Below are 21,200 nucleotides of genomic sequence, written 5' to 3'. Positions count from 1 at the left end.
AGATCTTCCTTACCCATATCCAAGTAGGGAATCCTGTTCTCCCTCCTGGGAGATGGCCTGGTATCTTGGAAAGAGAACAGACTGGCTTTGAAGCCAGTTGGTTTGTATTACAGCCCTGTCATGGACTAGTGGTATACAATTAATTGGTTGTTATTTAACCTCCTCTGAAGATTGGAATAGTCATGTTTACCCTGTGGGGTTGTTGTGAAGAGGACTAAGAGCACAGCAAGTAAAGTATAGCCATCAGACTCTAACCAGCTAGTGTGGGTAGCAAAGAAGGCTCAGCGCAAATGTGCATATGAGCAGGTGATGGAAAAGTGATATCCACTGCCAATGATTGTGATTCTTTTTAATATTTAGGAGGATAAAGATAATAGATTTTGAGTAACACTAAATAACCCTAGTTTTTGCTAAACAATAGGCAACAACTAATTTGAAATTACTGAAGATGTAATTCACAATAGTGACAGCAGCAGTGCCGACATCCTTCCCACTGAGCCCTTGCATGTGGGAAGCCCTTCTAGGAACTCTGCATCAATTCATTAATTTCGTTTTCACAAGAAATCTGTGTAGTGCTTACATTTACTCTGAATACTCCCAATTTATAAAAACCGAGTCACAAAGACGTTAAATTTGTCCACAGTCACACAGCTTGTAAGTGGCAAAGCCAGGATTTAATTCCAGAGTTTTTAGGTCTAAAAGCTATACGTCCTCTCCTTCCTCCATGTCAACATGTGCTGTGCATTAGATTCTCATGTGCTTGGTCACTTGCCACCCAGCGTTTTTATTCTAAGTCTTTATTTTAAATTTATTCCATTCTTAGATGCCTACATTAGAACACACGGGACTCAGTTGTTACAAGGTCTGGTTTATCTGTTTAAAATGTACTGTCATGCCTTCCTCTATTCCCTGTAAATGTGAATGTATGTATATCCATTAATTTAATAAATATCTATTGAGTCCCTTGCACATGTCAGATACTGTGAAGTACCTAATAAAAAAGAGAGGTAAAAAGAGAAACAGCTGTTGTATTCTAGAAGTTCAGTTTTTAGTTGTAGAGGCAGACCGTTGAACATGACAGTGTGAAGGGCACTGTTGGAGCACAGAGGAAAGAGCAACTTTTCCCAGGACACTGGAAGAAGGAATGACATTCATTCCGAAGTCATTGATTTTCCAGGTACTGGTGAACCCCCCAGGCAAAGCCCCTTCTCTCACAGAGGCAACATTCTAGAAGGGACTTAATTAACATGAAGAAATCCATCTTCTGTCTCTTGTGTAGAAGGCCATATTCTTTCTGTTGCAGCACCAGTAATGCTTTACTGTGTTTTGTTGTTTCCTGATGTATGTCTCTCTGTGAACTTAAAGCCCTCTTGGCTAGCCCCTACCCAGAGGGCCTAGTTTATTTTCAGTAAATCTAGTGAAAAACCCAGTCATTTTCTTTTTCAAAGTGATTTTAACTCATAGTCTAACTTGAAAAATATTGTTTTCCTAAGTACGTATTAGTAAGTTTGCGAAGCTAGAATTAAACCTAAGGGCTTTCTTTGATTCCACAGTTATAAGCGGGGTCATGTTTTTGAGTGAAAGGCTGGGTTTTCTTCCCCAAATTAATGAGTCAGTTAAAAAATGTATGCCTGTAGTATGATTGCCGCAGTATCTCTCCCTGTATATTTGCTTATACAGGAAATGGCAAGGAATCTACAAAATAACTCCTAGAACTATTAAGCAAAGTTGAAGAAACCAACACATACAAAAATTAGGTGTATTTTTACATAGTATCAATGCATTCATGGACACCAAAATGAAAAATATACCATTTAAAATTGTAAAACTAAAAAAAGAGACCATATGAATGTTGGCAGCTTTATTAATAGTAATCCCAAACTGGCAACAACCTAAATGTCTATCAATGGGTGAATGATTAAACAGAATGTTAAATCCATATCATGGAATACTATTCAATAAAAATAAACTATTGATACAGACAATGACTGGATTAATCTCCAGAGAATGATGCTAAGTGAAAAAAGCCAATACCTAAAGAAGTGGAGAGTGTATTTTGGTTACTATGGTTTGATATGTGCCCCTCCAAAACTTACGTTGAAGCTTAATCCCCAATGTGGCAGTATTGAGAGGTGGGGCCTTAAAGAGATGACTGGGTCATGAGGGCTCTGCTCTCATGAATGGATTAATCCACTCATGAATTAATGGACAAATAGGTTATCATGGAATGGGATTGGTGGTTTTATAAGAGGTAGAGAGACCTGAACTAGCATGCTCCGCTCTCTTGCCATGTAATACTGGTGCCATCTCAAGACTCTGCAGAGTCTCCACCAGCAAGAAGGCCCTCACCAGATGCAACCCCTTGACCTCCATAAGTGTAAGAAATAAATTCCTCTTCTTTATAAGTTACCCAGTTTCAGGTATTCTGTTATAAGCAACAGAAAATAAGACAGTGGTTGTCAGGGGTTTAGGTTGTGCGGTGGGGTAGGGGTGGGGGTAGGGAAAGGAGAAAGAAGGAAGTTGATCTGTGTTATTTTGTACAACTGAATGTAAATCTACAATTATCTAAAAATAAAAATTTTAAGAAAAAATAGGAATTGTATAACATTAATCAATCTAAAACAACATTCCTCAATCATCCTACTGGTCATTTTATGTTCATGAGTTTTCCAGTCTTTAAGATTTCCCTATATTAAGAAAAAACACCAATTAACAATGGTCAGTATCTAATTTCTGTCCAATTATTGATCATTACATGTTTTGTGAGATTCACACTGACATGGGTTATTTTGATCTCTTTTCTTAGTTTTACAATTTTAAATGGTATATTTTTCATTGGCGTCCATGAATTCATTGATATAATATGTACAAATACACCTAATTTTTGTATGTGTTGGTTTCTTCGACCTTGCTTAATAGTTCTAGGAGTTATTTTGTAGATTCCTTGACATTTGCTTTATAGCAATTATGTCACCTGCAAATAAGGACATTTTTATTTCTTCTTTTTAATCTGTGTGCCTTTCCCCACCTATCTTGTCTTACTGCGCACTAGCTGGAACTTCTGGTACGATGTTGAATCAAAGTTATGAGAGAGGAAATTTTTGCCTGTTTTCCATCTTAGGTGGCAAGCATCTACTCTTTCATCATTAATTGTAATACTAGCTCTGGGGTTTCTGTTGATGTTCTTTATTAAGCTGAGGAAGTTCTCTTTCTAATTTTTAGAGATTCTTAAAAATTATTATTAAGGATAGGCGTTGAATTATGTCAAGTGATTTTTCCACATTGATTAATGTAATCAACTGATTTTTCTCCTTCAGCCTTCAACTTGGTTAAGGTGATTTTCAAATACCAAACAGGGCCATCTTGCCTGGAATTAACACCACTTGGTCATATTGCATAACTTCTTTTATATATTGCTGAATTCTATTTGCTAACATATTGTTAAAGAATTTTGTATCTATGTTATTGAGGTATATTGGTTTATAGTTTTTTTTGTTTGTTTGTTTTTTTGTACTGTCTTTGGTTTTAGTATCAGAGTAATACATGCTTTATAAAAGGGATTGGAAGAGTTTCCTCCTCTTCTGTTTTCTAGAAGACAGTGTGTAGAATTGGTGCTAGTTCTTCTTTTCCCATTTATTAGAATTCTCCAGTGAAAGTATCTGGACCTGGAGATACCACTTTTGGGAGTTTTAAAATTACAAATTTGGCTGGGCATGGTGGCTCACACCTATAATCCCAGCACTTTGGGAGGCCAAGGGCGGCGGATCGCGAGGTCAGGAGTTTGAGACCAGCCTGGCCAGCATGGTGAAACCCCATCTCTACTAAAAATGCAAAAAATTAGCTGGGGATGGTGGTGCATGCCTGTAGTCCCAGCTACTCGGGAGGCCGAGGCAGGAGAATTGCTTGAACCCAGCAGGCAGAGGTTGCAGTGAACCGAGATCGCACCACTATACTCCAGCCTGGGCAACAGAGCATGACACTGTCTCAAAAAAATAAAAAATTACATATTTATTTTCCTTAATATTTATAGGCTGTTCAAATAATCTGTTTCATATTGCATGAATTGTGGTAGTTATTTTTGTTTCCTTTTGAGAAATTTGTCCATTTCATCTAAGTTCTGAGAATGTATGTATGTAGACTTGTCCATAGTAGTCCTTCACCTAGCCTTGTGATGTGTACAGGGCCTGTAGTGACAGCCTCCGTCTTATTCTTGATCTTGGTAATTTGTATCTTCTCTCTTTTTTCATTTTTTAGTCAATTCATTGATCTTTTCAAATAATTCTATTGCATTGTTTTTTTTCTCTGTTTTTCTGTTCAATTTTATTTATTTCTGCTCTTTAATTATTTCCGGCTGGGTACGGTGACTCATGGCTGTAATCCCAGCACTTTGAGAGGCTGGGGTGGGTGGATCACACCTGAGGTCAGGAGTTTGAGACCATCCTGGCCAACATGGTGAATGAAACCTGGTCTCTACTTTAAGAATATAAAGATTAGCCAGGCGTGGTGGTGGGCACCTGTAATCCCAGCTACTCAGGAGGCTGAGGCAGCAGAGATTGCAGTGAGCCGAGATCACACCACTGCACTCCAGCCTAGGTGACAGGGCAAGACTCTGTCTCACACACACAAAGAAATTATTTCTTTTCACTTGCTCTGAGTTTATATTGCTTTACTTTTTTCTAGGTTTTTGAGGTAAGAACTTAAATTGTTGATTTGAGACTTTTTTCTTTTTTAATGTAAGCTTTAAGTTTTGTAAAATTTCCTCTCAGTATCACTTCAGCTGTTTCTCACAAGTTTTGATAGGTTAAATTTGTATTTTCATTTAGTTCAGTGTTTTTACGTTTTCATTGAGACTTCCTCTTTGACCCTTGGATTACTTAGAAATATGAGTTCATGGGTGCAGCACACCAACATGGCACAAGTATACATATGTAACAAACCTGCATGTTATGCACATGTACCCTAGAACTTAAAGTATAATAAAAATAAAAAATAAATTAAAAAAAATAAAAAATAAAAAAAAATTTCAAAGTGTTTGGAGAATCTCATGTTATCGTTCTGTTATTGATTTTTAGTTTGATTCTACTGTGATTAGAGAATGTACTCTATATGATTTCAGTTCTTCTAAATTTGTTTAGATGTGTCTTGTGGCACATGCATTTTGTGGGCACCTGAAAAAAATAGTATTCTGCTGTTGTTTGGTGGAGTGTTTTGTGATGTCAACTAGAACCTGTTTATTGATGGTGGTGTTGTACTCTTCTGTATTCTTTCTGATATTCTCTCTAGTTCCATCAAATGTTGAGAGAGGGATGTTGATGTCTGCAGTTCTAATTGTGGATTTGTCTGTTCTTTGAGTTTTATCAGTTTTTGCTTCATGTATTTTGAATCTATGTTGTTTGTTGTAGATACATTTAGGATTGCTATGTCTTCAAGGTGGATTGATCTTTGTTTCATTATGTAATGTGCCTTTCTATATTTGGGGTTTTCTGTGTTCCAAAATCTACTTCATCTGATATTAATATAGCACCCCCACTATATTTTAATCAATGTTTACATGATGAATCTTTTCCCATTTTTTACTTTTATCCTACCTATATCTCTATATTTGAAGTGAGTTTCTTGTAGACAGCATGTAGATGGATCATGAATTTACCCTGCCAATCTTTGTCTTTTAATTGGTTTATTTAGACCATTTATCCTCAGTGTAATTATTGATACATTAGGACTTAAGTGTACCTTTTTACTTTTTGTTTTCTTTGTCCTCTGTTTTTATTTGTTTTATTTTTATTGATCTCATATGGGTTACTTGAACATTAATTTTTTTTAGGATTTCATTTATAATGTTTTGGTGTGTATCTCTTTTTATAGATATTTTATTGATTGCTCTAGGTATTACATACATGTAACTTAGCACAGTCTACTGGGTCAACATTTTACCAGTTTCTGTGAAGTATAGAAACCATACCTCCATTTATATTCTCTTTCCCTCCCTATTTATAATATGATTGTCTTTAATGTTTTCTCTGCATGCATTTAGAACCACCTCAGACAGTGTTATAATTTTTATGACAATAAAAATTTTGAAAACTCAAGAGGAGTAGGAAAGCCTCTTGTATTTACCTGTATTATTTTATCTGTAGCCTTCCATTTCTATTTCTTTCTTCCCACAGGTCCTTGGTTCTGTTGGGGGTTTTTTGTTTGTTTGTTTTTTGAAGCGGAGTTTTGCTCTTGTTGCCTGGGTTGGAGTGCAATGGTGCAATCTTGGCTCACCACAACCTCCATCTCCCGGGTTCAAGCAATTCTCCTGCCTCGGCCTCCCGAGTAGCTGGGATTACAGCCATGCACCACCACACCCGGCTAATTTTGTATTTTTAGTAGAGATGGGGTTTCTCCATGTTGGTCAGGCTGGTCTCAAACTCCCGACCTCAGGTGATCCGCCCACCTCGGCCTCCCAAAGTGCTGGGTTTACAGGTGTGAGCCACCATGCCCAACCAGGTTTTTTTTTTTTTTTTTTTTAAGTCTATTTTCCCTTTAGTATTTATAATGGGTAATTTTAATTATTTTTATCTTCAAGTTTATTGATTCTTTTCTCTTCCTTCTCCCTTCTGCTGTTGAACCTATTCTTTTATTTTCACTATTTTTTTTAGTTCTGAAACTTCCATTTTTAAGAAATAATTATTCTGTTTATTTGCTGAGACTATTTTTTTTTCATTTGTCTCAAGTGCATCGAGATGCTTATTAAAGCATTTTTAAATGGCTGCTTTAGAATTTTGCCAGATAATTCTAACCTTTATGTTATCTCAACATTGACATCTGTTAATTATCTTTATTCATTCAAGTTGAGATTTTTCATGGTTCCTATTATAACAAGTGATTTTTGATGGAAACATGGACATTTGGAGTATTATGTTTTGAGACTCTGGATTTTATTTAAACCTCTTTTAGGTAGCTTCATCTGACACTGCTCTGGTAGGAGAAAGTGAGGAGTGGAGTGGGGTTGTTACTGCCAGGTGGAGAGGGAAGTCCAGATTCTTCAGCTGACACTTGAGAGACGGAGAGACTCCTTGTTCCTGCTGGGCAGGGGTATGAGTTCCAGCTCCCTGCTAAGCCTCTGCTGACACCACCCTGGCTGGCAAGGCCAGGGAAGCCTTGTTGCTGTTTCTCACATGCCTTCTGCTGAGGGGTAGGAGGGGTAGGAGGGAAAGGTGGCCTCAGCACCACTGAGCAGTGGTAAAAATCCTGATTCTCTGCCACACTTCCTCTGGCACCACCCCAGAGGGATAGGGAGTGGTGCTTGGTTACTACTGTCAGGAGAAGTTGAAGTCCAGGCCCCCAGGTAGTCTCTCCACTGTCAAAATGAGGGGAGTACTCATTGCAGGCCTGTCGGGGATGAAAGTACTCCAGGCCCGGTGACTCACACCTGTAATCCCAGCACTTTGGGAGGCCAAGGTAGGCAAATCACCTGAGGTCAGGAGTTTGAGACCAGCCTGGTCACCATGATGAAACTCCATCTGTACAAAAATTAGCTGGACATGATAGTGGGCGCCTGTAGTCCCAGCTACTTGGGAGGCTGAGGTGGGAGAATCGCTTGAACTCGGGAGGCCGAGATTGCAGTGAGCTGAGATTGCACCCCCACCTGGGCGACAGAGCAAGACTCCATCTCAAAAAAAAAAAGAAAAGAAAGCTCCTTGGCCCCACCTTCTCTCATACCTCAGCTGGGATATTGGGGTCTCTCATTACAGCCCAATGAGGGGGGAAGTCCAGGTCCTCACGTGGCCTGTGCTGGCATGCATGGGGACAAGTCATAGGTTTTCCATGATGTTTACCTAGAGTAGAGCAGTTACCATCTAAGAGTTTTCTGCCTTTCTAGGCTGCCCATTCCTTGGTCCTTGGTTAAAGAGAGCAGGCTTTGGTAGAGCTTTTTGTCAGCACCTGTTGCTGCTTCTGGGTTGCTGGCTCCTTCAAGTCAAAACCTGAGATATGCGAGGCAAAAAGAAAACCCAGGGCTGGGCACAGTGGCTCACACCTGTAGTCCTAGCACTTTGGGAGGCCAGGGCGGGTGGATCACTTGAAGTCAGAAGTTTGAGACCAACCTGGCCAACATGGCAAAACCTTCTCTCTACTAAAAAAATTTAAAAATTAACTAGGCTTGTGGTTCATGCCTGTTATTCCAGCTACTCAGGAGGCTGAGGCACGAGACTCATTTGAATGGAAAGCAGAGGTTTCAGTGAACTGAGACTACACCACTGCACTCCAGCCTGAATAACAGTGAGACCATGTTTTAAAAAAAAAAAAAGAAAGAAAGAAAGGAAGGAAAGAAGGAAAGAAAAGAAAGAAAACCCAGGAACTTGCCACTGCCTCATTCCTAAAGTCTCTAGGTTTAGCCTGTCTGCCTCTTCTCTCCACCTCTCGGTGTCTTCTTATGTTTACATATAATGTCAGGCATTTTAGTTGTACTTAATGAGAGTAATAGGGAAAAGTGTGATACTCTATCCTCCCAGAATCAGAAGTCCCAAATTTCTCTTAATACTAAGCAGCACCAAGTTTTAAGGAATAGGCATTAAAGTGTTTTCTCTTGTCTAAGGACTGAGAAGAACCAGGAGAATTTTGTCTGCTCTATTTCCTGACTTCTTTTCATTAATACTTAAATGTGAGGTATTCAGCAACTATAGCCAGTTTGATAGCAAAGGTAGATGCTCCTTTGACATTTAATGGTATGTTCTTTGAAAGATTAGAGCTGTCAAAATGTCTGAAGGTTTTATTTGTACATTTTATTTCATTGTTTGGGCACTTTTTTGCGGCTGTTGACAGTTTTTGTTCATCCTCTGTATTTCCCCCTGAGGGGTCTTGAGGCTATACTGGGAGGGCACAAGGAAGTCCAAGCCCACAGACTTAGCCTTCTTCCATCCCTTCCTGACACAGGGCTTTCATTAGAACAGTGAAGTCAGACTACTGGCGGCCATGCTGGAGCATGAAGGACAGCTGTGCCTCTGTGGGTGGGCTTGGCTCTAGCTGTCCATAGCAGACGAGTCATTGCTCTTTGCATTCCTGATTTAGCAAGAACATGAGGGGACCCCAATATTGCAAAGAAACTGTTGCATATCTTTCTCTTTTCCAGGCAAAAACTGATTATTCCAAATGGAAGTTGCCCTGTTATTCTGAATACTTACTTTTGTGAGAAAGTTGTTGCCAAAGAAGATTCAAAAAACACTTGTGACGTGTACTATCCGGATATACCCCTTCCAAGAAGAAGCATCTCTTTGGCCCAGATGTTTGTAATTAAGGGTCTAACAAATAATTCACCTGAAATCCAGGTAAACTCCTATTGACTTAAAGGTTTTATGCTTGTAATATGTTAATGACTGGATTTGGAAGGGCTTCAGTGTAAGTGAAGGTGTTTACCTTTTGTCTCCCTCCAAAAATCCCACCACAAGTATGTATGCTGCAGGAACTTATTGTTATGCCTGAATATATTATAGTTCAGTTCAGCATTTAGTGGTGCTCTTTTTACAGTATTTCGTCTTTCTAATTATGTATCTTTAATCTTTATTCTAATTTATTAAATAGAGTCATGCATCACTTAACGGGGATATGTTCTGAGAAATTTGTCATTAGGTGATTTTGTCATTGTGTGACCATTATAGAGTGCACTTGCACACACCTAGATGTTCCAGCCTACTACACACCTAGGGTATATGGTATGGCTGATTGCTCCCAGGCCACAAACCTGCACAGCATGTTACTTTACTGAACGCTGTAGGCAATTGTAACACAATGGTAAGTACTTGTGTATGTAAACATATCTAAACATAGAAAAAGGATAGTAAAAGTACAGTCCAAAATATAAAAAATGGTGCATCTGTATAGGGCGTTTACCATAAATGGAGACTATAGAACTGGAGGTTGTTATGGGTGTCAGTGAATGAATGGGGAGTGAATGTGAAGGCCTCAGACACTACTGTAGACTTTATATACACTGAACACTTGCACTACACTAAATTAATTTTTTTCTTCAGTAATAAATAATTTAACCTTAATTTACTGTAACTTTCTAACTTTATAAACTTTAAATTTTTCATTAACTTTTTTACTCTTTATAGCAGCACTTAGCTTACAACACAAATACAAATAGCTATGCAAAAATATTTTTTCTTTATATCCTTTTTTGTTTTTATTTTTTTTTTTTTTACTTTTAAAACTTCTTTGTTGTAAACTAAAATACAAACATACACAGTAGCCTAGGTCTTCACAGGGTCAGGACCATCAATATCACCATCTTCCACCTCCACATCTTGTCCCACTGGAATGTGTTGAGGGACGGTAACGTGCATGAAGCTATCATCTCCTTGGATAACAATGCCTTCTTCTAGATACCTTCTGAAGGACCTGCCTGAGGATGTTTTACACATAACTTGTTTGTTAACATGTGGAATACTCTAAAATAACAATTAAAAGTATAGTACAGTAAATACATAAGCCAGTAACATTGTTTATTATTATCAAATATTAGGTACTGTACATAACAGGATGTGCTAGACTTTTATGCAACTGGCAACACACTACTTTTATTTACACTAGCATCACCACAAACGTGCATACATCACTAGGCAACAGGAATTTTTCATCTCCATCATAGTTTTATGAGACCACAGTCAAACATGCTGTCCATTGTTGACAGAAACATCATTATACAGTGCATGCTAGTATTGAACAATGTTCATTTTCTCTATTCTTGTAATGTCTAAGAATTTTTTAAAACCCTCCTTTATTTATTTAAAAAATCATATTTTTCTTTTCCACAATATCTATTATCCCTTGGGATAAAAAGAACTGCATAAGCTTGAGATTATATGCTGGAGTTGTTTTTTGGAATTTTACTGGTCCTAAGCCATGATCATTTGCCAAGATGAATTTAGGGAACTACTAAAATTCACTTGCTGTGGGCATGAATGGCCCCTGGGACCACCCTAAGCACTGAATGTTCGTGTGGCTCCCAGTGCACTGGCCTCAAGGTCTCTGGGTTATATAAGTTGTCGCTAAGCAGAATGCTTCCTGAGACTGACAGATCAAGGGAGGAGGAATACGAAAGAAAAGTAGACAAACTTTCAGCCTGTTTTGTATCAGCTAGTCAAGCAAAATCTCTCTTTGACTATCAAAAGAAGTATCTGGAGAGGATTATGCAAAAAGGAAGACTCTCTAATCAATTTAATTATAACAGATAAAAAATATGGCCCAAAGCACATTACTGTTTTAACATATAGTTTTAAACAGCTATGTAATATTAATCCCATGAGATACATTTTTGGCCTATAACAGTGATAATGAAACTACTTGTAGCATAATAGTTAAACATGTGAACTTTGGAACCAGATGACCTGGTTCAAATCCTTACTCAGCCACTTCCTGCTGGGTCATCTCGGGCAAGATCCGTGGTCTCTGTGTCTCAGTTTTCTTATCTGTAAAATGGAGGTATGATATTATGTATCTTCTTGGGTGGTTGTGTGAGGATAAGCATGTTTAATATGTAAATTTAAAAGCCTGGAATATAGGAAGCACTCTGGAAGTGGTGGTGTTTTATTATGACAGGTGATATTATGTAAGGGGTTGTTGGGAGAATATGTGAGTATGTAAAATGCTTAGCCTCGGAGATTGCACATACAAGAACTTAATAAAATGAAGGATTTGTAGTATCCCTAGTCATTCTTTTATCTTCATTTTTAGTTTGTTCTGTTGGAATTCTTACCTCAAAAAAGAAAAATTTCTTGAATTATCATGAATTTTATTAGCAGAACTTTCTGTGTGTTTTCAAAGACCTGCCTGGTATAGTAGACATCCTGCTGTGCTCCTTGTTCTTTCCCTGGCCTTCAGCTTGCAATCTTAGCCACCTGGCAGGCCCAGAGCCCCACACCACAAGTTCCTTTGTTTTCATCTTCACCATCACTTCAGTGTAGTGCAGATCCACTGGGGGGCTGCTTAAGGATGTCATTATTTGGTGTGCAGCATGTTGCTTGTTGTTAGCCAAACCTGAAACTTTGTGAGTCTTGAAACTGTTCCCTTTATGTGTCTCGGCCAGGTTGTGTGTAGTGGTGTAGCCACCACAGGGACAGCCTCGACCCACAGGCACAAAGAAGCAAAACAACACATCCCAACCGGCACTCCCCTGAGGGATTCTCTCCTGGACGTGGTGGAAAGCCAAGGAGCTGCCTCGTGGCCAGGAGCTGGGGTCCGAGTGGTAGTGCAAAGAGTGTATTCTCTTCCCAGCAGAGACAGCACCAGGGGTCAGCAGCGGGCCAGCTCAGGACACACAGACCCAGCTGGAACTCGGTGAGTGCCAAGATGCTGGTGTGGGGCAGGGGTGAAGAGTCACTTAGACAGAGTGCTCTAGAAAGTGGAGGCTCTTCCCAGAGCACGTTCTTAGCTGCATTCACTATATATGTGGGCTTTTTTTGTTTTTCCTTGCATCAAAATTTGGGATACATGATATGATAAAGGATTTTATCTATTTAATTTTAAAGTCCTATTAAAAATTAAATTTACTGCATTTTCTTTTACCTTTAATGGTTCATGTTCTTGAAAGTCATACAAATGCAAGAAATACTGGTTTTGTTCTGGGAAAGCCAAGACATGTGGTTGTCATACCTCAAAAGACCATTGTAACATCCAGTTTTATATGTCTTGAAAACCTGAGTAAATAATGGCAACTGGTAAACCTGTGGCTTTCAGAGAGTGCTGTATCAAACCGTCTGTATCAGAACTGCCTAATAGAACTTTCTGCAGTGATGTAAATGTTGTCTGTCTGCATCATCCAGTGCAGTTAAGTGCAGACAAATGTAGAAGAAGTGATGTTGTCTCTACTCAGATTTAGGCCCTTCCTGGTGTTGGTTCTTACAGATAGCTGTAGACGCATGACTGACAGAGAGGTTTGTTTGTTTACATCAGAGCCTCAGCATAGTCTTTTTTCTTTTTGCAACATCCACCTCTGGAGTTCAAGAGATTCTTTTGCCCAAGTAGCTGGGATTACAGGCATGCACCACCATGCCTGGCTAATTTTTGTATTTTTAGTAGAGACAAGGTTTTGCTACGTTGGCCAGGCTGGTCTCAAACTCCTGGCCTCAAGTGATCCACCCGCCTCAGCCTCCCAAAGTGCTGATATTACTGGCGTGAATCACCACGCCCAGCCTGGCATAGCCTTTTGAAGTTATCTCTGGCAATGATAATTGCCCTCAAAGAAGTAAGATGCATTTCCAACAGAATAGAAATTAAAAGTATAGATGCTACTTCATCAGTTTTGTTTAACTATTAATAAGAAAATACATACTGAAGAAACAGTAATTAGCAATCATCCTGGCCAGGCATGGTTGCTAACACCTATAATCCCAGCACTTTGGGAAGAGCCCTAGGCAGGTGGGTCACTTGAGCCCAGGAGTTTGAGACCACCCTGGGCAAAGCAAGATGGCAAGACCGCATCTCTAATATAAAGACAAAGCAATCATCTGTCATTACACTGCCTTCTGATGCCAGAGAGAGAAACAGGATACCTACGCTCCTATGTGAATTATGAATCATCTTCAAGTGGAGGCACTTTATTTGAAAATGCTATGAATTTCAGAAAGTACCTTGAGTTCTAGAGTTGGAGAATGTTTCTTTTGGAATTACAGAAAAAAAAAATGATTCTTTTTCTGGAATATGTATGTTTGTGAAATCAGTTTTAAGGTCTTTATCATGGCTTGTAGATATAGACCAGTCTTGCACCCTTTGCCCTAAATCTGTGGTAAATTTATATAGAATTTTCTAAGACAGCTACACATCAGACATAGGTTTTTATTTCGTGTTTTTGTTTTGCTTGGCCTTTTTAATGACACATCCAGTGTTAGGTTTTGAAGAAGGGAATACTAGTTACCTTGGCAATGAGGAACTTGGTAGAGCTTCCTCATTTCAGCACACGGACCACACACTCCAAGGGGACGAGGAAACAGAGACAGTGGGGAACTGAATCACCCTGACGAGAAGGAACAACAAAACTGACAGTGCGGTTGCTTCCTCTGACTAATCACAGCGAATGCACGTTATGAAGGCTGTCCCTCTAGGTCCTCCAGTGGTAGTTGTTTTACTTATTTAGCAAAGAGAGAAAAACTAGAAACTAAAATCTGGTGAAATGCTACCAATGTGAGTGGCATTGTGAATGCTTTGGAGTTGTACTTTGGAATACATGTGGTACATATCCACATGGAATACATTTGGAATACATATCCAGTGAGAATATGCTGGTGGTAGATTGAAAGAAGGCCAGGCATGAACTTCAAAAACAAGAAAACAACATCCAGTATTCAGAGTTAATGAATATGCATTCTGTGTGATGCATTTTCTGTAGCACATCGGAGATTGTACAATATTGAAGCTAAGTGATATTATTCCCACTTTGCAGATGAGGAAACGGAGCCTCAAGGAGGATCTCACTGCTGACACAGGTAGACACAAAGAAAAATGCAATGGGATATAGAATCCCAGATGACATGGTTGTAGAGTGTTAGAGTTTAAAAGAAAAGGGAGAGGCCAGGCGCAGTGGCTCATGCCTATAATCCCAGCACTTTGGGAGGCCGAGGCACCCTGGCCAACATGGTGAAACCCTGTCTCTACTAAAAATACAAAAATTAGCCGGCCATGGTGGTGCGCACCTGTAGTCCCAGCGACTCTGGAGACTGAGGCAGGAGAATCGCTTGAACCCAGGAGGCGGAGGTTGCAGTGAGCCGAGATCGTGCCACTGCATTCCAGCCTGGGGACAGAGCAAGACCCTGTCTCGAAAAGAAAAGGGAGAAAATTGAGTTAGAACCAAGCCATGTTTAGATTAAGGCTGACCCAGGGTCAAGTTGTCCAGGGCAGCAGAAGTGCAAGTGCCTTGCCCTGGGGAGACTTGGTTGGACTGTGTACAAAGATGAACTTTTGAACTAAGGGCCATAGCGTTGGCCTTGAGTTTGAGGACAGGGCTGCTGAGATGTCTTTGAGTACAAGAAGAGCTGATCATTAATATTTTCTAGATTATTTTGCTGTGATAATCATCAGGCTCTCTAGTTTATGTATCAAATTAATATAGAAGTTAAATTATACTTTATTCACTACTAATTGTTTGCTAATATATTTAGAAAGAAAAACTTAGAGAATGTATCTGCCTTCGAGATACAGCAGTATGCATTCTAAGGCAGTTTTCTATACATGTACATGTAGCACAAACATTATTAGAAGATGCAGATGTGTAGCCTGGAAGATTTTCTGCCTGTGATTCCTGCTTTCAGCTTCCTGATCAGAGATGACATATAGAACACTCTGTGGGTCCCACAGGATGGACAAACTTGGGCTTAGCTAGTACAGACTCATCAGCACAGCACACACAGAAGAAGGAAAATTGCATAAGCAGTGACCCCTTCCAACTAAAGGTAGCTCTAAGTCTGGTCTCCTCGTTTTTCAGAATGGCTTTTCTTGAACTCTTGTCATTATCTGCTCTGCCCCAGAGATCTTTCAAGCTATTAGTGAACTTAAAGACAACCTTGATTACTGTGTGTTTTCTGTGAAGTCCAGAAATTACTGTGTGAGAAGAAATTAAACCTGGGTGAAAAGAAATGAAGGTATCTTATGGCAGATTTGTTTGCCACAATAGTTGCCCCTTCCCAGCCCAGGTCAGGTGGTTGCTGATAAAACCCTGCAATTAATTTCTGTCTAAGTTTACTTTGCACCTTGAACATAGGTGTCAATCTCAGTCTGTTCCCAGTTCTCAGGCAGTGTCACTTTTCTGATACCAGTAACAGCTTATCTTCTGAAAGCTGACAGCTCAATTAGTGCCAACCTTGAAATTAAAAGAAAATTTTTTGAAGCAGCTAGTCCTGTTCAGGGTCAGATAGATTTTCTCAAAAGGTTCATGTCCTCTGCACTGTGAAACATTATCAGAAATAAACTTTACATTTCAGAAATATAATATGTTAGAGTCCCCTGTCCATTGTTCTTCTGGATGACTTCCTTTAACTTGAGCTGTTAATGAAAACATTTCTGTGAGGTTTCTCAAGGTGTTGTAGGTCAGAGTAACCAACACAAACTTAAGTTTTATAAATCACTAAAATCAAAGGTAACAAAAAACTGATGCAGAAGGCACTCCCTAACCACAGAATAGGCAGTCTGTTCAAAGCCCAAACACACCTTTTTTATAGATCCACTACATGTTGAATGATCGTTAGATAAATGCATGACTAATAAAGCCATGGGCATTTTTTTTTTTTAAAGAAACGGAGCACTGGCCATCGAGGTAATTTATAACGAAAACTGAGGCAAAGAGAGAAAGTTATGATTCCTTAGTGATTCTCTGTGTCCTGGTGGTACAGGTCCAGACCATATTACCTCACTCCAAGCCCATGGTGATTGTCAGCAGACATCACCTTTCTTTCTCTCTTTCTAAAACATTCTCTTCCTTTCTTCTTGAGACATTTAACCTAGGGACCAGTAATTTTTGTTTGTTTGTTTTTTAAACATGGTCTTGCTCTGTTGCCTAGGCTGGAGTGCAGTGGAGCAATCATGCCTTACTGCAGCCTCAACCTCCTGAGCTCAAGCAGTCCTTCCACCTCAGCCCCCAAGTATTGGACCCACAGGCATGTGCCACCACACCCAGCTAATTTTTTTTTTTTTTTTTTTTTTTTTGTAGAGACAGGGTCTCACTCTGTTGCCCAGGCTGATCCCAAACTTGTAACCTCAAGCAATCCTCCTGCCTTGGCTTTCCACAGTACTAGGACTACAGGTGTGAGCCACCATACCTGACCAAGCAATGTAATCTTTATCCTTTAGAGATGCAAGTTCTTTCTTGCCCTTCATTGCAGAAATATTTTAAAGTCGAGAGTTAGTCCTTTGCAAGAGGACAGAACTTGCTAAATAGTTGTGTCTTCAGACAAAAAGCCGGAGAAATTCACTGAGCTGAACTCAGAAAAAAAGCACATTTTCCTTTTTTCATACCTTGATGTTTTACTCCTGTTTTTGATCTTTTGGCCTTTTCTTTATTTTCATGTTGTGTATTTATTCATTCTTTTCACTAAGGAAAAAAAAATCCACCATGCCCTGGACCAGGTCCTGGGCCTGCAGTGGTTGACAAAACCAGACATTGTCTCTGTGTTCCTAGAGCATAGTCCTAGTGGGAGATCCCACACAAAATAATTTACAACAAATGCATTTATGATTACAAGTTGCAATAAGTGCCCTGGTGAGAAAAAAATAGGGCACAAAGGAGAACGTACATAATTTAGTTTAGAAGGGTCAAAGATGGTGTTCTAAGGCAGTACTATTTAACTTTAGGTGTTAGGTAAAGAGAAGATGAAAGAGAATTGCTCACAGAGGAGAGAATACCTTTGAAAAGCTCTTGGACAGGAGAGAGATGCCAGCATGACCATGCTGCACGGGCCAGCAAGAGATCCCAGGCAGGAAACTGGCCACAGCCTAGTGGACCATGTGCAGGAGCTGCAGTGTCTGCTGTGGCTGCCCACTGACCAAGAATAAGGTTGACCCGCTTGAAAGTCAGCTTTAGCTGTCAGGGGTTTAGTAGGATGGGCACATGGGCCAGGGCCCAGTGAAAGCAGAGAGACCCAGGAAGCAGCTACTGCCATACTCCAGGTCAGAGAGGACTGGTGGGTTCCTGAGTCTCCTGTGGCTTTGCCAGAGCTAGAGAAAAGGTCCGTGTTCTAGATGTGTGTGATGGCTTCATAATGGATTGGTTGGGGGAGGAGCAAAGTAGAAGGGAATGTTCAGAGAGCGAGCCTCAGCTTGAGTTATTTAGTTGAAGGATGTTCCCATTTGCTGAGATGAGAAAAACTACAGTGAAAGCAGGTCTGGAAGAAAGCTTGAGAATGCAGTCTGTGCCTACTAAGTTTGAGATTCCTATGAGACATCCAAGAAGAGATGTCCTGTGAGAAAGCTGGACATATATACCTTACACCCAGAAGGTTTTAGATTGGACATAAATGTTTGGGGGCTCTCAGCTTGTGTCTGGTCACTATGTATCTTTGTATGTTCATTCATTTTGTTTGCGGATGTTAGCAGGTTATGTTTGTTTATGGTGCCAAGCTCCAAAGGCACTAATGGCTGTGAGTGCAAGGCAGCAGTGTCCTGTGACAGCTGAGTCTACAACCAGGGCTGTGGAGGAGGTCACTTTAGGGAAACATTAGAGAGAAAAGAAAGAAGAAATGCAGGCATTCAGCTCCAAGATCCTCTTGCATTGGAAAGCAGGTAGAAGAGGAGCCCGCTGAAGAGATAGAGGAGGCTGGGCTGGTGAAGCAAGAGGAAGCCAGAACTGGTGGCAAGCGCTCAGGGTGGTGCTTCCATGTGGGAGGGGACCCATCGTACTGCAAAGTCTAATAAAGTGGGCATTGAAAACCTGTGCCCCAGATTTGGGAGGAGTTGCTGGGTCACTTCATGAGCAGGAGGTGTAGGGAGCAGTGAACGCAGAAGCTCACTTAGCAGAGTAGAGTGGGTGGGATGCCAGAGGAGGAACAGGCTTGGATAATAAATGTTTTCTTGATGCATAAGGGGATGACAATGTCCAAATTTACATAGAACAACAGAACTGCAGTGAGGGCATTCTGTCTCTTGTTTCCTAATGTGTATGCAGGTACCATTTTTCTTTTAAAAATTCATTGAGACCAGTGGTTTAATGGAAAGAACAAAAAGTCTGGAATCAGACTGGTGTGGGTTCACTGGTGACAGGACATTTAGCAGGGAGACTGGGGAAAATTGTGTTTCCTTGTCTCTGAAACTGGTATTATAATACTATAATGCAGACTGGTGGTGAGGACTGATTGGGATGATGTATGTGAAGTACTCAGCAGGATGCTTCCCATGTGACAAGTACTCAGTAAAAAGCAGCTCACTCCCTCTTTAACAGCAAGCATAGATGCTTAAAAAAATAGTGGTAAAGAGCATTGCTACAATAATACAAACCTGAACTAAGCAAAGACAAGCTCTTCCTTTACAAATCAGCACTCAGTGTTGGTACTGAGTCTGCCATCTGGCTGCTGAGGAAGCTTCCTTGAAGGTGATTTTTATTTCTATACTTTTGGCCACCGCATTCCCCACCTCTACCCCTACCACTGCCGTCAAATAGGAGTTGATGCCCATTTACTTTGGAAAAGAAGCATTTGTGTAAATTTGTATGTGAAATATGACCACCACTGTCTAAATGATGGAGATATAGAAGTTCCTCTGGAATAAACATATTGCAGAAAACTGCCCTAATGCTGGGGCCAGTGTTGAATGGTGCTGATATTGTGGTTGGAAATTTTTTTACTTTGTCCAGAGCATTAAACAAATAAAGATCCCATCCGGGCACGGTGGCTCATGCCTGTAATCTCAGCACTTTGGGAGGCCGAGGTGGGCGCATCACGAGGTCAAGAGATCGAGACCATTCTGGCTAACACGATGAAACCCCATCTTTACTAAAAATGCAAAAAAAAAAAAAAATAGCCAGGTGTGGTGGTGGGCACCTGTAGTCCCAGCTACTGGGGAGGCTGAGGCAGGAGAATGGTGTGAACCCAGGAGGTGGAGCTTGCAGTGAGCTGAGATCGCACCACTGCATTCCAGCCTGGGTGACAGAGTGAGACTCCATCTCAAAAAAACAAACAAAAAAACAAATAAAGATCCCAAACTCCTGATGATGAGAATGGTTCAGATTAAGGGCGAACGAGGAACATGCACTAGTAGATCATGGATGTGATGATTAGGGAGATTAGGCTTTGCATGTGTTTGGACAGTGGAGAAAGACTCTTGGATTAAGCTTACTAGACTCCTTTTGAAAAGCTGGTCAGCTGTGACACGTTGATTCCGCAGCTGTGTGCTCACCTGCTGTGTCCCGCTGGGTGAATACAGCTCTTCTCCCTGCTTGTGAACCTTACTTTTCTTCCCACTAAACAGTTGGGAGATATTCTTGACTCTGCCTCCTTTTCTCTGTATTGAGATAGGGTGGCATACATTCCTTCTCTGTAACAGTGGCATATCCCTGTCTACAGTTGAAGAGCCTGAAGGGAAGACAGCTCCCTCGTCAACAACACAGGGGACCATTTCACTTGCTTTTCTTTTATGTACCACCACATACTGCCAGAGTTGGTGGAATGACTGTTCATCCATCTGCTTAGCATCACATTTTCATAAGGTGGTTGTTGTCACTCATACTTGCTTTATTTCTGAAGTCTCTTTGCTTCTTCCTGTTGTACAAAAGTTGGAATTGTTCCTTTTCAATGATTTGAATTTTTTTATTAGTAATGTGAAAGATTGTGAGTGCAGAGTATCATTTTTTTTGCATGTCCTTATAACTGATGCCATAGCCCGTGCCTTAGGTTTGTTCTTACCTGTGCTCATTCAATTCATTTAAATCATCCCTTAATTATTAGTTCTGTGTCCATGAGTCTTAAATAAACCTTTTAATCTCAGCTGCCCATCTCTTCTTAACCTTTGCTTGTTTTCTCTCTGAAACAGTTATTGTCAGTCCTTATGATATCCAGGGCCATTTGACATTGTTTCTTCTCAGCCCTGGTTCAATATTATAGCCTAATGAGGAATATGCACTGGTAGATCATGGATGTGATGATTAGGGGCCTTAGCCTTTGTGTGTGTTTGGACAGTGGAAAAAGATTCTTGCATCAAGCTTACTAAATTCCTTTTGAAAAGATAGTCAACCATTTTGACTGCCTGAAAAGGTGGTCAGATATTTTCAAAAGGAATCTAGTAAGCTTGATCCAAGAGTCTTTCTCCACTGTCCAAACATACACAAAGGCTAATTCTAGTAGTAGAATTAGTCTTACTACCGCTTATTCTACTAATTGACATCCAGACCCTTTATATTCTTTGCCATTCTTCCTGTCCACATGCCGACTTACTGTAAGAATAAAGACATATCGGAACCCATGGAATTACAGTCTAGTGTTTATGGTTCTGTCATGTACACACAGAGAGATCTAGAAATTGGAACGTGACTCATGGGGACCCGAAGGAATCTATCTTATCTCTATCACATTTTTAAAGAACTTTAGAGCGCGAGTGACACAGAAGACCAGTGACTTCTGCATTTTCAACTGAGGTAATGGGTTCATCTCACTAGGGAGTGCCGGACAATCGGTGCTGGTCAGCTGCTGCAGCCCGACCAGCGAGAGCTGAAGCAGGGCGAGGCATCACCTCACCTGGGAAGC

The 21,200-nt window shown here is 40.3% G+C and overlaps 1 protein-coding gene across 1 annotated transcript in view; it reads left to right on the top strand.

Moving 5' to 3' along the window:
* Positions 1–21,200, top strand: part of SPIDR (scaffolding protein involved in DNA repair) — a 378,203-nt gene that overhangs the window by 217,476 nt on the left and 139,527 nt on the right. The window contains exons 5-6 of the mRNA XM_011945693.1: positions 9,116–9,311; positions 12,071–12,321. Coding sequence (XP_011801083.1) covers positions 9,116–9,311; positions 12,071–12,321 — 447 coding nt within the window. The remainder of the gene's footprint in view (positions 1–9,115; positions 9,312–12,070; positions 12,322–21,200) is intronic.

The sequence above is a fragment of the Colobus angolensis genome, unplaced genomic scaffold (assembly GCF_000951035.1).
Source record: "Colobus angolensis palliatus isolate OR3802 unplaced genomic scaffold, Cang.pa_1.0 Scaffold243, whole genome shotgun sequence".
NCBI lineage: Eukaryota > Metazoa > Chordata > Mammalia > Primates > Cercopithecidae > Colobus > Colobus angolensis.
The sequence above is the reverse complement of the archived record's forward strand: the minus strand, read 5'-3'. Positions and strand labels throughout refer to the sequence as shown.